General features: G+C 52.7%; 1 protein-coding gene across 3 annotated transcripts in view; it reads right to left on the bottom strand.

The window, feature by feature from the left end:
* Positions 1-1,349: 1,349 nt before the first annotated feature.
* Positions 1,350-15,616, bottom strand: part of PASK (PAS domain containing serine/threonine kinase) — a 36,658-nt gene continuing 22,391 nt past the window's right edge. For all 3 annotated transcript variants that reach the window (XM_044242012.1, XM_044242014.1, XM_044242011.1), the window contains 9 exons: positions 13,856-15,309; positions 12,796-12,977; positions 12,243-12,410; positions 8,845-8,970; positions 8,595-8,729; positions 5,691-5,890; positions 3,823-3,956; positions 2,556-2,702; positions 1,350-1,917 (listed from right to left, as the gene is read on the bottom strand). In XM_044242012.1, coding sequence (XP_044097947.1) covers positions 1,838-1,917; positions 2,556-2,702; positions 3,823-3,956; positions 5,691-5,890; positions 8,595-8,729; positions 8,845-8,970; positions 12,243-12,410; positions 12,796-12,977; positions 13,856-15,309 — 2,626 coding nt within the window. In that variant the 3' untranslated portion in view covers positions 1,350-1,837. The remainder of the gene's footprint in view (positions 1,918-2,555; positions 2,703-3,822; positions 3,957-5,690; positions 5,891-8,594; positions 8,730-8,844; positions 8,971-12,242; positions 12,411-12,795; positions 12,978-13,855; positions 15,310-15,616) is intronic.

The following is a 15,616-nucleotide window of genomic DNA, read 5'->3' on the forward strand; positions in this document are numbered from 1 at the left end:
CCTGGTACCCCAACCTCCTACCCCCCCCCCCGTCACTCCAGCTTTCTTCTTCAAATGTCCAGCTGTCGACACCGCGGAATAAACTCGTGCTTTACACTCGAAACTTTAAGGATCCCCTCGTGAGCCATCCGACCCCGGGATGGAGCCCGTCCGCGAGCCTAAACCGGAAACCGGCGCCGGGAGTGAGGCGCGGAAACTGCCGCCATCTGGGCTCCCAACTTTCCGCGGAGAACACCCTCAGGCCGCCGGACCTACTGTCACCTCGTGGGATGGATTTGGAGAACTATTTCTTGTAAGCCCGGCCCCGGACAGCCAGCACTTGGCCTGGGTAGGGCGTTGCACACCTTTAACTTGTTAAAGGTGTTAGAAGCATCGTAAATACTACAAGGAAAACACTTGAGTTTTTTCACTCTGGAGAAGAGTTCTTAGGATATCATGAAATTAATTTGAATTCTGAAAAGTAAGCGTCACTTCTTACTACGCATTTCACAAAATGTGCTCCTGAAATCCACGCCTCTGCAACCTCTCCCCCACTGCTATATCAGCCAGTCTCGCGGAAGGCAGGGACTCGCGCAATGAGTTCCAAAGGAAGGGCAGGGTGGTAGCCCCTCACCTCAAGGTCGGGAGTTAACTCAACTGCTCTCTGGGCGTCCTGAGATATTGAGAGACAGCTGAGTGCTCCCCAAACCAACAGCAGAAAACGAGCACAGAACTTGACCAAAGCTGCGTGGCCCATGAGCATTTTCCTGAGGACTCTGCCAGAGTCTTCAACCTGCGGAGAGTGAGGGCGTGGTGGAGAGGGGGTGGGGGCGTCTGGGTTTTTTCTTCTCTTCTGTTTTCAGCAAGGAAAAGAATGAAAGGTTTCCCTTTTACTTCTAACCACTCCCTCCCCTCCAACACAGATCAAATAAAGGCTGCTTTGCACCTGCTCCTTGAGCTTCTTGATCCTGTTTCAGACAGGGTGGGATGGAGCCTGGAAGGGAGGAGACATCTAAGTGTGCTAGAGACCCCCAGGAACCTGAACCAGATGGGAAGGAGACAGGGGTGGATGTCCAGCACAGACGTAGGGCTGGATATCCAGAGAGTTGTGGGGAGGGCGTCAGGGTGAGCAGCAGGACCCAGACGGAGGGTGGGCTGGAGCAGTGAGCAGAGGAGAAGGGAAGTGCCTAAGGACAGCTGGTCCCCACCCAGCCTCCTTAGACTGAACAAGCTGCAGGGCTCGGGGCCAACCCAGGGGAGGGACCCCCAAGCTGATGGAGGTTGAACCCTCTCCAGTGAGGGCAAGTGCGGGTACACAAACGTAAATGAAACGCTTCCCACACCAGTATCATGGAACAGGTCAGTCATAGTCATGGTTCACTACAAAATTACTTTAATTTGGAAGTGTTCAAAAAAATAAGTTAATGAAATAGTCTGGTCATCTGGCTAATCAGTTCTACAGACTCCACACATGAGATGAGCACATGTCGAGTCAGGGGAAACAAACACACATGCATATATACAAAATCAGAAAGATTAAAGACTCTGAAGTTCACAAATAAAAGCCCTTTAACAGCGCAAAACTCAACCGAACACTAGAATGCTTTTCCAAGGTCATGTGAAAAATGAATTCCAAGTCTATTTATAAACCTAAAATCTGGTAACACCACTGGCTTTTGTCCTAGCACTTCTCAAACTTGCACGGGAGTTTTTATAAAGTGAATTGGGCCTAATGCTTGCGAATTTACTTTCTTTGCCTGGATGGGGCTTGAAAACACCTTGATCCCGAGCGAATGAAGAAGAGCAGCGGAGAACTGGAGTTGGCTCCTCAGGGGTCTCCCGTAGGGCACAAGGCCCCTCAGGGCTCCAGCGCCCATGCCACCTCCCTGGCACACCTGCTGTCTGTCTCCACGCTCACACCAGACAGTGCTCCGCTTTCTGAGAAAGAAGACGACATTGTATCGGTGTTAACACAAGATTCTAAGACACTTGCTTCTCTCTGGTAGAATTTCTAGGAACAAAAGACATTGGCAGGGCCCTTGAGAACTCGCCTGACACTGCTGCAGTGTCCCCAGCCCCCATCAGGGTGCTGTGGGGAGTCTATGCCCGGACCCCCCAACACCAGCTGGGTCCACCCACCCTGAGCAGCGGCAACCAGACACACCGGCCTACTGCCACCCACCTCTGCAGCCAGGAGCCTCATTGGAAGAGCCAGGGCCCCTTGGGTCCCCTAAGAGCATGTCACTTGCTGTCTGCAGCCTTACCCTCCCCTTCTGCTGGCTTAGGCCACCTCTGGCTGCTCTCAAACCCTCTGGCCCCTGCCCCGAGCCCCTCCTGTGCGTGCCTCCTTGTTAGGGGCTCCCCTGGGTGCTCACCCACCTTCTAAGGACCCAGTGATGTTCAAGGACCTCTGGAACAGAATCAAGCCCCATTTGTTCCACAGGTAACAAGCCAGCTACAGGCCCTGACATTTGTGTCCAGGACAGCATGGAGGAGGGAGCTGCCTCCTACCCAGACCCAGGAAAATCACCTGGGAAAATCTTCCTTACCTTCTTTGTACATGTCATGTATCTTACCTGGCTTGTTCATGTGACACACCTCATCCCAGGTGTAGTTAGCAAGATTCACGGGCTGTGTCACCCAGGGGTCTGTCACCAGCTTCTCCAGGGTGGTGCGCTGCTCGGGGACAGGCTGCAGCAGCCCGGACATGAGGTTCATGAGATCTGGAGACATAAAGACCCACCCTAGGCATGTGTCCAGAAGACCAATGGTGGGTCCAGGCTTGGGCTCAAGAAGAACAGGTCTCAGAGCAGCGGGTCCCAGGTCTGCCCACCGCTAGTACCTCCGACTAGACAAGAAGTGGCCTGGGAACCTCCACTGACAAGAAACTGGGGGTTCGGGCACACGGGCCCAGCTACTTGTGGAGACCAGCCACAGGACATGCTTGTCCCCTCTGAAATGAAAGCGTTGAGTTCAGGACCTCCCATACCCTGCTCACCTAACCTCCATGCGGAGCTTCCGGAGCTCAGCCTGCTGGCCATGCAGAGCCTCCAATGACATGAGGTTTGTGTGCTCAGAGGGGAGGGAGGCGGCCGCAGGCAAGCCCTGCATTGTCACCCCGGGAGGCAGAATGGGCTCTAAGAGCCCCAGCCTTGGGTCTAGATTTGAGTCCCATTTCCTGTAACAATGCAGGTGTCTCCTCAACCAGGCTGCTCTGACCTCACCATCCCACAGAAGTATCTTGAGAATGCAGTGAGAGAGTACATGAAACGATTTTGTGCATGAAACAGAATGTTGCAGGAAGCACGGTTCATGGGAACCCGAACTTTAGCAAAGCTGCAAAAACCCTCTTCTAGGCTGCTAGGGTCTGAACTGTCTCCACAACTGCCCCCACCCCTAGGTGAAGCCCTAACCCCCAGTGGCGCCTGGGAAGTGGTCAGTGTCACATGAGGTCATGAAGGTAGGCTCCGTGATGGAAGTAGTGTCCTTGTAAGAAGAGAGACCAGGGGCACATGGGTGGCTGCGTTAAGTGTCTGCCTTTGACTCAAGTCACGATCCCAGGGTCCTAGGATCGAGCCCCGCATCAGACTCCCTGCTCAGCAAGGAGCCTGCTTCTCTCTCTCAGTCTCTGCTCCTCCCCTCACTTCTGCTCACGTGCTTTCTCTCTCTCTCTCTCAAATAAATAAATAAATAAAATCTTAAAAAAAAAATTATCGTGAGGATTTAGTCACATTGAAGTTACCCTTCTGTTCAGATTAGTGTTTGATGACTAGAAAGAAAGCAACGAGGCTATCAGCATGGACAGAGTCGCTGTGCTCAAGGCAGGGGACCAGGCGCCCTTACCTTCCGACACCAGGTATGGGGGGTGGATCGTGGCCTCCATGGTCTCCTCCAGCTCACAGAAGGGGTTCTCCTCAAAGATCAGCGTGTACAGCGTGACCCCCAGAGACCACATCTCCAGCTCCGGCCCCTTGTATCTGCAAGGGGGAGGTGGCGGTGGCATTCGGGCCATACTGGGGCTCGGCTCGCCCCACATGCGGCCCTGACAGAGGCCCCCAGCGTGTTCTGTGGCCCTTCTCAACTACGCCCTCCATTCCAGCACCTCCACCCCAGCCAGCCATGCTCCAGACACATGCTGGAGAGGAAACAAAAGCAAGGCTTCATATCCAGGCAGCTGAGAGATGCCCACCACCAGATAAGAGGGTGTATAGCAGGTGAGAGCAGAACGCCTCCTGATAGGGGTCATTCCTGGAGGAGGTGGAGAGAAGGCACAGCAGAGGGTAGGCTCCAGTCCACAAAGGAGCAGGAAGAGGGTCAAGGCAACAGCAGCAACCTAGAGAGGGTGAAGGAGGCGGCAGAGGGGGTCCAGGCTGGGCCAACTGGGCAACCGGCTGGGGACCAGGGTACAATGGGGCCCTGCTGCCATCTTTTGTCACTGTAAGGATGGACCTCACCCAGCTCCCGTGCACTGGCACCTGTGAGATGGCAGCGCTCTTACCCTAAGCCCCACAGCTGCCCAAGAAATGGCAACTTCACTTTATAGAGAAGTGGGGCACTGCAGCCAAGCTGCCCAGGAGCTGGCTGGTCACTCAGCTCTGGTCCAGAGATCAGAGACCACGGAGTCAGACAGCGTGGCTGAGAGACACTTGTGAGCGAGGAGAGGGCCCAGGACATCGTGAGGCCGGAGACCAGGATTGGGGGGGTCAGGAGGATAGACGTGAGGAATGTGCAGGACAAGAGGCCATAGGAGCGAGGGCAAGAAAACCCCCTTCAGCACTTTGTTTTCATGTTGTTTAGAGAGACGTCAGGGGAAGTGCTCCAGAAGGTGGGGACACCTTGGGGAGGACCGGAGGTCTCTGAGCAGCACTGAGAGGCACCATCACCCTGCGCTCCCCCATGGGGGCATCCCAGTCTGGGTGCAAGGGGTAGAGTGGGGAACAGACAAGCCACACAGCACATGTTAGGGTCCTGTGGACAGGACAGGTGGCCCTCTCCAACTCCAATGGCCACCACAGGACAAGACAGCAGCCAACAGCATGCTGTGGACACCAGGCTGATCAAATTACATCTTTAGAGAAACTCCCAAGGCCCTTCCGGGACTACCCCCTTCAATATGTCCTATTGGTGGTTCTGGGTGCACATACAGACAACAGGAGAAGGGTTTCCTGAGCATCGCCCAGGGCCCCCAGCAGCCTGCAGGCTCTGGGGCAGGGACACGCTGTCCCCCTGGTGGGAGCAGGAAGGCCAACTAGGTCCAGGCCGACGTGGGTCCTCTGCACTTGTGCCTTTGATGCTAGATGTCACGGGCTGCCAGCCCAGCCACCTGTTACTGGAATTGGCTATTGTGCCTGTCATCGCCATGACTAAACCCAGCTGAAGAGAGACCCTCTCCTCCTACTTGAAGAGTCTCAACTTTTGGGCCTCCTATCTTGATCTTTCATCTTATTCTCAAATATCCAATTACATAAAACTCCAAACACACATAAGAGTTGAGACTGTAACACAACAAAGAGCAGTGGCCATGGCCTACCTCCCCTTAGCCCACCATAGTTTGCCAGTCAGCCCACTTGGGACCAACACCTTTATCAACACTCCACAGCCTGTGTCATGAAGAGGCACCAGCGGAAACTGTTCTCCCACCTAAACACCAAGAAGTCTTGTGGTATCCCCAGAAGACGTGAGGTCTGGCCGCAGCCTGGCACCGTACGTACGGGTTTCCCATGAGGACTTCAGGGGCGCAGTACTCGATCGTCCCACAGAACGTGTGAAACAGCCTGCCCTTCTCCAAGTAGGCGGCAGAGCCGAAGTCGATGAGCTTGATTGTGAAGTCCTCGGCAATGACAATGTTCTCATCCTTGATGTCCCGGTGAATGATGTTCTTTGAGCGCAGGTAGCCAACTGCCGCCACTAGCTACAACCAGGCAATTCAAGGAAAACAGGCGTCTAAGATAAGGACTAACTTGAAAACAGGACAAAATAACAAAGAAAAACACCTCTTATCAATTCCTCATGAACTAGTGGCAGGAAGGAATCCTGGACATGCAGACCCAATCCAGCTCAGCTGCCATGATGCAGGTCCGGGCGGGCTACACCCCCCAGCAACAGCATGCACCAGGGCGGGATTCTTCCTTAAAATTTCATTATTCTCATTAGTAGCAGTAAGGACACTCAGCACATTGTTAAGTATACAACACATTAACGTTAGCTATGAAATAGGACTTCGTCTGGCGTAACTGACACTTCATGCCCTCCCACAAACACCCCACTTGTCCCCCAGCACAAATACGTGATTTTCGGGTTCTCTCCGTATGCTACAGACAAGCGTCACTCACCCCTCAACACACAGAGTGACAATCTCAGGAGGAAGGACAGACGGACCACAAGCAAAAGCTACAAAGACATGGTGGGTGCTTCCATGAGTGTGGTTTGGTTGTGAAATGGGAAGCAGCCCTAGAGAAAGACTGAGCATGACACCTTTGGTTCACACAGAAGGAAAGTGTCCTGCCCAGAGTTCATGCCACATTGAGGGGCAGAGCTGAGAGCGGAAGCCACGTCTCCAAACCCCTGCCTCTGATCTCTAGCGGTTTCTCGGAGGGCAGCCCCCCGCATCAGCCACTTGAGCCCCAGCATGCATGGGGTTCTCGTCCATAGGCATGTAAAGTGATTCCCCTGGAAGTGGGCTTTGTTCCAGCAAGCCAAGTGCAACAGTCCCCACTCTGGAAGGGAACAGTGACAACTGCTGTCTGCCCAGACCAGAGAAGCCTACACAACATCTGATGACAGAGATGAACATAAGGAAGCTTCCGGTTAAGTTTAAATGAGATGAGTAAAATTTCTGACTGTATTCATAATTTGGACACCAATCATACCAATCAACATAGTGTCTTCACGGACATGGTCATTTTGATTAGAGACAATTTTATGTTTACAAGTGAATACCCTTGAATCAGAGGCTATAGTTAATGGTGGGTTAACTGTGCCCCATTAATTAACTTACAACTAGTAAACAAATACACATTTACATGCACATATATGCAAACAAAAACGTACCCTCATACTGATCTACACAACCATGCATGCACAGATACACACGTGTGCACACCCAGACACTCACACGTATGTACATAAACACACACACGCTGTACACATACATGCCAGGGTCCAGCTGAGAAGAGAAACTGCGATGAACGTGAAAATTTCATGGAAGCTTATTAATTGGCAGCAAGGGATTCACCAGAAAGATCTGAAGAGAACCTGAGTCCAGACAGAGAAGCCCCTCCTCCCGCAGGCCCTCAGGTACCCGTCGCCCAGAAGAGCTGGTCTGTGAATGGCCAGAGACATTGGACCTGGGGCTGGTCACTGACACCGTTTGTAGACACTGGCATATGATGATATTTTTCTATAAAATTGTGAATCCCTACTTACATATAATAGTACTTACATATATAAATTTACAGAGGGACTACTTGGAATAGACTTTTTGAAAAATTAGAAAGTATAGGACCCTATAATTACCAAATCAATGGCCCCAGAATTAACAACTCAGAGAAAGCAGCTTTCAACAAGTAACTCTTGTTACATCTTACAGTCTGCCTGCCGTGAAGATTTCAGAAACAAATTTTTACCATGCATTACAATAGACGGGTATATAATCTTGCAACACAGAAAGAGGGAGAAAGGGGACAGTCTTTGAGCAGAACCATGATGCCTGAAATTTACAGATAGGTGCCTGGGAAACTTAATATCAGAAATCCAATAGCTTCTAGGAATTTATAGCTCTGAGTAAGAAATGTCAACTTACGCAACTGGCATTAGATATCAAGTCCTCACCAGGAAACAACTGGTGAGCAAGTATGGGAACAGTATATATGAATATCCCCTTTCCAGGTAGCTCTCCATTGTTTCCAGGGAGCTAGGAATAGTCTGGGACACCTAACCTTCTCCTAAAAACTCACAGGAACAACGGTCTCCTCTCCACCCACTTCCCAGCCTCTTTATCTCCAGGATGCCTTTCTATTTTGCTTGTCACTCTCCCAAGCCAACAAAATAATAACTGGACAAGATCAACACATAAGCAAACATGAAAGAGACCAAAATAAACATTGTGAAACAAGGTTGCTAGAATCTCAACCTTTCCTGATCACCTCACTCAGCTGGACAGCAGGACTGCTCTCATCCACTAAGCACAAGACCATCCCATACACAGTGGGTGCCTCAGAGGCTCTTTTGGACTGAACGCACAGCCTTCTTTCATCAGCCCTGTAATGATCCTTGCATACAACTTAGCAATGGTTTCTTGCTGAGAGACGAGGGCTCAAATCAGATGCACAGGCCTCGAAGCCTAACCTGATCGCTTCATTGCCTAAGTTTTGCAACTGGTGTGGATACTGTATGAATATAAGTAAGTTTTAAGCATTAAACATACTTCTCTCATCAGTCCAGGACAGCATCTGGGCTCCCCCATGTATCTTAATATAGATCTTACTCCATAAAATCCAAAATCTGGAGGCTAGAGCCCAGCTCACAGAAAGAAGTACATGTGAGCCATCACGTCGGCAGCCCCGGGACCCCAGCCCAAGCCCAAGATCTCCCCAGCATGGCTCCAGCCTGCTCACTTGTCGGAAGATGTAACTCGCCAGGGGCTCATCAAGGTTGGGATGGAGGTCAATGAAGGCAAAGAGGTCCAGACCAGAGCCGTGCTTCTCCATCACCAGCTGAAAGAACCCTTGGTTTTCAAATACATCCAAAACCTGGAAAAAGACAAAGTCAGGTCTGGGCCTGCTGAGGTGCCCTCAGGACAACATATTTAACAACGGTTCATGGGAGTGATGTCATGGTACCACTAAATGACAAACGGCACCCCACCTTGATGATATTGGTGTGGTCCACCCTGGACAGAATCGCAATCTCCAAAGTAACTTTCCCAAGTTTGGGATCCTCGATCCAACAATCCTCCAAAACCTTCTCCTTCTTAATAAACTTCACCACCACCTATGAGGAAGATAGGGGAAAAGTGGCTGCCAGCGTGTCTCTGGCACTCCATTGAGTGTGGCGCCCGCCGCCAGCTCCGCAGACACAAACCTTGAGTGGGCCTCCCCCTGAATCCCAGGGAAGGGAGAGAAGAAACCCAGGAGCACCCCCCCACCCCCACACACAGCACAAGGAATGGAAGGGTGAGGCTGAGGAGACGGAAGCGCATGGTGGAGTGGCCATGAACTGGGCCAGAGACCTAGGGGCAGGGGCCCCTCAGAAACCCCATCACCCCCAGGTCACAACTGAGAGGTAGAGCCCTGATAGAGGAAATGAAAGAGGAGGTCGGAGAACTGGAAAACAGAGACCGAGGCCATCAACCGCATCATCTGGGAGCTGAGGGGAGCCCAACAAAACCAACAGACACAGCAACACAAGCAAACGCATCACAGGACACAGGGATGTCACAATGCTGAAAGGCCGCACATCAGGGAGACAAGCATCGTAAGCCACTCAGCAGAGCACTGGTTTTGGGGGAAGAATGGCCACGGGGCCCGGGGGAACACAGTAAGCAGGAACTGCAGGTCAGGCCCGCCCCACGCTTCCACTGGAGACCCCATAAGATGACCGACGAGTACAGCCAGATGAGCTCACCATCCACGGTGGGGATAGCCAACACGTGTGCGCTGAGCTCGGGTGAGCAGGGACGAGGGGCCCGCCAGAGGGGCAGCCGGGCAGTGGGAGGGGGCACGCAGAGGTGGGAGAGGCAGAGATGGGCATCCTCAGCGCCCAGTCATGCTTCACGGTGACCACGCAACAAAGGGGATGGCTCAGCGCCAGCCATCAGTGCTCACAAGCGGTCAAATCCTGAAGATGGTGCCAAGAGAGGGCTCCCTGATTCCAAAGGCCGAGGAGGCATGTGAGAGAAGGCAAGAGGACGAGGGAAGCAAGGCCAACGTCCTGGCACCCGATAGCGTGGACAGGTGGGGGGTGCTGAGGCCAAGGCTGGAGGCAGAGAGGCCTGCTTCCCACCCCAAGGAGGTTTCAGAAATAATGCAGGTTTCAGAAACTCACCAAAAACCACAGAACAGGCTGAGAGAAATAAAGATCTACACACTTGGGGGAGACACTCAGGTCGTGGGTCACCAGAACTGCTTTGTGAGGATAGCAGTGCCACCAACTGCCCCACAGACTGAGCGTCCAGAACTGTGCTCTGTCCCCCAACGGTGGGCCTCACCCTTACGGGGCCATGTTCTGATGGACGGCTTTCCGGAATCATCTGCGGGCCTTGTTAACACTGAAGCTGGCATCTCTGGGCTCTGAGATGCAAAAAGACTCGTGTGTTTCTTTTCAAACCAAGAGAAGAGCTCCTAGGTTTGTTTGTTTCTTCCTTGAGGTCTAGAGGTCTACAGAAACCCTATAGTCTTTCAGGTTCCTGACTCAATCAAGAATGGAGCTGCCTCACAGAGATTAGAGACAGCAACAAAAACTTGAGAGTTAAACCCCCTATAAACACGTGACAGCAAGAGCAGCATACACCATGGCCTCGGGAAGGCGACCAACGTGGGCTCAGAAGACGTACCCTGGAAGCGCCCTGTTACTTAGTTAACAGTTCAACAACCATGTTCAACCCAATACGCTGGATTTACAGCCAAATTAACTCACAGAAAGTATAAGAAAACAAAACACATATTTGATGAATAAAGCAGACAATTCTTTAACAAGTCTAGCAAAGATGAGAGAGCATGGACACAAGAATCAGACCAGCCAGGGGCACCTAGGTGGCTCAGTGGGTTAAGTCTCTGCCTTCAGCTCGGGTCATGATCTCAGGGTCCTGGGATCGAGGCTCTCATCAGACTCTCTGCTCAGCAGGGAGCCTGCTTCCCCATCTCTCTCTGCCTGCCACTCTGCCTACTTGTGATCTGTCAAATAAATAAAAAAATTAAAAAAAAAAAAAGAATCCAACCAACCAAGGGAACAGAAGCAGCCGTAGATATATCATTGTACGTGCTAATGTGCAAAAAGGCTTCCAACTCTACCAGCTTCTTGCAACTTTGACATAAAAAAAAAAGAAGAAAGAAAATAGATGCACGAAATATAAATTTAAAAAAATCCCAAGTAAAAATATTAGCAAACCAAAAGAATTATTATAACCAAGGATTAAAAGAATATTATAACCAAGGATTGGTTCTATGGGTATAAGTTGATTAGTGCTATTCATTATATTAATAAAGAAAATGAGAGTATGATCATTTCAATAGAGGCTGAAAAGACATCTGATAGAACTCAATATTCATTCTTCAAGAAAAATTTCAGTGAGCTGAAAATAAAATGAAATATCCCCAGCAGAAGGTCTCCATCAAGAACAGAACAGGGGCGCCTGGTTGGCTCAGTTAAGTTAAGAATCTGCCTTCAGCTCAGGTCATGATCCCAGGTTCCCAGGATCAAGCCCTGCATCAGGCTCCCTGCTCAGCAGGGAGTCTGCCTCTCCCTCTGCATGCGTTCTCTCTCTCTCCTCTCTCTCAAATAAATAAATAAAATCTTTAGAAAGGAGCCACAGCAGCTGACAATGACCGGGCAGAAGAGCCCACAGCTCGCCTGCTCCTGAAAACGGTCCTGTGGGTCCCAGAGGCCGGCAGGCTACAGACCACATAGAAGGAAAGACAGAGCTGGCCTCCCTGCAGGAGACTAGCCACTCACCTAGAACATCGAAGGACCCACGGGAAACATGTCAGAACCGGGCAGACGGGTACAGGAAGGAAAAGCGTTAACACGGACACTCAGCGGGTAAAGGCCAGCGGTAAGTGATCAGACCCCATGCGGTCAAAGGACCCCACGCACGCATGGCACCCCGAACTCAGCAGGCAACACAGGAACAGTTGGGTAGTGTCACAGTATTTGCAGGGACAAGCAAGAGTGCCACCACATTAACTCCCTCAAATCTCAAAACACTCAATTACAAGTGCAATCCCAACAGGACTTGAGAGGAGGCCACCTGAAAATCTACCCCCAACATCAGCCTCTGAATGAAAGGACACAGTGTGAAAGGACACAGTGAAAGGACACTTCAGCATGCATCTGAAGTGGCGAGCAGGACGGCTGGGCATGATTGTGTGCGCTGGTGGAAGGGCCCTCCAAGGCCAGAGCCCCACCTGGGCTGGCCTGTGTGCTGGGTGCTCCACAGAGGACTCCTCTGTCACGGCAATCCAAGAGTTTGGACACAGAGGCACTGAGGCCATGGCTGCATCTGAGCAGGGCCCCCACTACTGAATGCGGCCCAAGAGCCCGAGTACCTCCTTGTTGGCTTCCTTGTCCACTGCAGTCCAGACAAAGCCAAAGGCACCACTGCCCAGCGGGCTCAGCGTGCTGTACTTGTGGGAGTATGCACCCTCACAGGCCGCCAGCCCCTCCAGCTCCACAGCCTTCGGAGGCTCCTCAAACCAGGGCTTGCTTCTGAGCATCTGTAGATGAAATGGGATGCCTGAGGGGCCACATGTGATCAGAGGAAAAAAGGGAAGAGCAAGCAGAGCCACGTCACCAGTCCCCTATTCCCACACCCTGCTCCTCCTGTGTCCCAGGGGGGCTGGCCTGAGAAGTGCTCTCCTAGTCCACCCAAACTGGCGCACACACCAAGACCCCACCCAGCACACAGGGCAAACTGAGGTTTCAAATCTCACGAATGGCTTCAGACTCACCCGGAACACCAGCAAGCATAGTGAAAAAGCCCTAGAAGGATCCTCCTCCCATCCCAGAGGAAGCAGAGGAAAGAAAGACAGAAAGGCCAAGCAGGACCCCTTCCCACACCATGCGGTAGGTACGAGGCAGGAGCTGAGCACAGACCCCCACCTCCCCTACGCTGGGTCCAGAAAGCTCGCACATGGAGTGGCTGGAGCTGGGCAGGCTGGCCAGGAGTAGGCGCGTGCGCGTGGCTGAGTCCCAGTGGCTGTGCAGCAGGTCTTTCACGAGCCAGCAGCAGAACAGGGTCGAGGAGCCCTGGAGCTCCACCCGCTTCACCTCAAACTGCACACCTGGAGGGCAGGGGAGGTCAGCACAGCAGCGGCAGCCCGGCCCGGCCAAGGATGCACAGTCCCCCACAGCACCCATGCAGGGTGGGGCGGGGACACCCACACTTGGACAAGGGAAAAGCCTAGAAACCCACATTGGACACCACCCCCTACCCCGCACCATGTCTGCCTTCTGCTGCCAGGTCTGTGGACGGCCTTGACCATGGCCACACATGAACATTCATACAAGGCCATTTCCTGCACATGCATGGGTATTTTCACAGCCTCCAACATATACACCAGAACAAACATGGGGTTATCTTTAGGGGGCATTTACAGGGGATTTTATGTTCTTTTTGGTGTCATTTTCTAGTCTTTGTACAAATAACATATAATATTTGCATAACTTTTTAAAGTTTAGGGGGAAAGCCTGAAGTCAGCAGTATGGACACAACTGGCTAACGTGACGTGGATCTGCTAAGAAGTTAGGGAAATATGGAGAAAAGTACAGCAAAGATAATCAATCAGCTCCAAGAGGCAAGTAAAGGGACATGATCCTGACGCCCCTCCTGGAGCAGAATGCACCTGGTGGCAGCAGCTTGAAGCCCAGCAGCACACGAGGGGCCACCCTGGTTGACCATGGTACACACAGTGGCTTCCAAGGAGGGACACAGAAGCAGCTGGGACCTCAGGCTGTGCCCTTCCCATGCACTTATAACTCTAATCCCTAATTTTTCAAGAGATGACCTATCACTACAAAACCCTCACACTGCAGCTGAAACTATTGGTCGGTGGGTTGTAGCGGCATCAGAGCACAGGACAAGGAAGGCCCCGCCCCGGCCACGCCATGCTTCCGTGGCAGCCTCCCATGGGATCTCCAGGGCAAGCCCCCTGGCACATACTCAGCTGAGCTCCATCCCGGTGGTGGCAGCTGCCGGCATAGGTCCCCTCCTGGATCTCCTGCTGCACGCAGGTGGCCCCAGATGTCGCTGGGCTGTCCGTTCTCACAGGCGTTGAGGTGACCTGGAAGCTCAGCCTGGGCTCCTCTGCTGGACACACATCTACGGGGCCAGCCCCCAGCGTGGGAAGGATACAGGCATGGCTCTCTCTGCCGCTGACTGCATAGTGTTCCGAGGACACCAGACACATCTCAGAGGGCTCTACCGGATCCGGCACCAGATGGCTCCCGTGAAACTGCCGAGCCTCCCCAAGATCGAAGTAAGTGCCGGTCAGGAGCAGCAGTTCTCGGTCATCTAGAACATCAGATCCCCGCCGGTGAAGACCACTCAGGTCTGCATCAGAGCCCACCGGCGAAGGAGACGGCGTCCCCACAAGCTCCATCGTGGTGCAGGAACAATTGGAGGAAGTTCGATCTGTCCATTCATCGAGAAAGAGCTCCTTGAGGTTCCAGGAGAAAGAATTCCCATCAGCCTCCTGGGCCTGTACTGTGTCTAGGACACCAGGGAGGTCCGTGGCCAGAGCATAGCAGGCTGAGGAGCTGCCCGCTCGGCTAGACAAGCCTCTGCTTCCCAGGTCACACAAGGACACAGAGGCAGAGCATCGGGGGTGATCTGCTGGGGCCAGCTCGGTGTAGGAGACACCCAGCGGTCCCACAAGGCTCAACTTGGACAGCTGCTCCTTAATCAAGCAAGTCTGTAGCTCCTCTCGGTCATTCTCCACAGCTACCCACAGCTCATCTAGGGCAGGTGTGGAGAACGGGAGTCGCGCTGTCCCAGGGGGGCTTCCTGACTGCGTGCTCTCCTCACCCCCATATCCAGGGCAGGGCAGCAGGAGGCCCTCCCCTGCCAGCTTGCCTGCGGCACAGGGCCTGGACATGAGGGAATCAACCCAACAGTTTGAATGATGGGCACTGCTCGAACTTGTCCACTCTGGCTGTGCCTCCTGATACAGCCTACTCATTTTAGCTTGCCCGCTCCTGTCCTCAGATGCTTCACAGGAAGCAGACATCCATGTGTCAACTGGGTCAGACCCACTTCTTTCCACAAGATCCTGTCTCAGGCTCTCTGGGGCTGCAGATTCCTCTTTCTCCAAGAGAGGATTCGGCTGGTCTTTGGGTGATGACTGTTGAGTAAGGGCCGATGGGCTTCCTTCTGGGATGGCTCGCTGGTCCTCAGATGAGGACCATTCCTGGCCTGGTGGGATTCCTTCCGGGATGTCTCGCTGGTCCTCGGGTGAGGACCTTTCCTGAGCTGGTGGGCTTCCTTCTGGGATGTCTTGCTGGTCCTCGGGTGAAGACCATTCCTGGGCTGGTGGGCTTCCTTCTGGGATATCTCGCTGGTCCTCAGGTGAGGACCATTCCTGGGCTGGTGGGTCTCCTTCTAGGATGCTTTGCACTCTGAGAATTATAACATGGATGACGTAGTTACTTAGGGGCCACAGAAGAATCAAGAGAGATCACATGGATCGCCCTGTATTAGAGACCAGCACAAAGCATTTAACACCATAAACTAAGACCAACTCACAGATAAGTCACCATTTGGCGATGATTTGGCCCAGATGCAGAGCACTGAGCACCCAGGACCATGTGCTCAGGGCTTTGCTCAGCATTCTCATTTCGTGGTGCTGGGGCTCCTGACAGCTGTGCAGCTGGCCTTGGCCCACCCACAGGGGGTCTGGGGGTGCGGGCAGAAAGGAAAGAGATT

The sequence above is a fragment of the Neovison vison genome, chromosome 3, assembly GCF_020171115.1.
Source record: "Neovison vison isolate M4711 chromosome 3, ASM_NN_V1, whole genome shotgun sequence".
NCBI lineage: Eukaryota > Metazoa > Chordata > Mammalia > Carnivora > Mustelidae > Neogale > Neogale vison.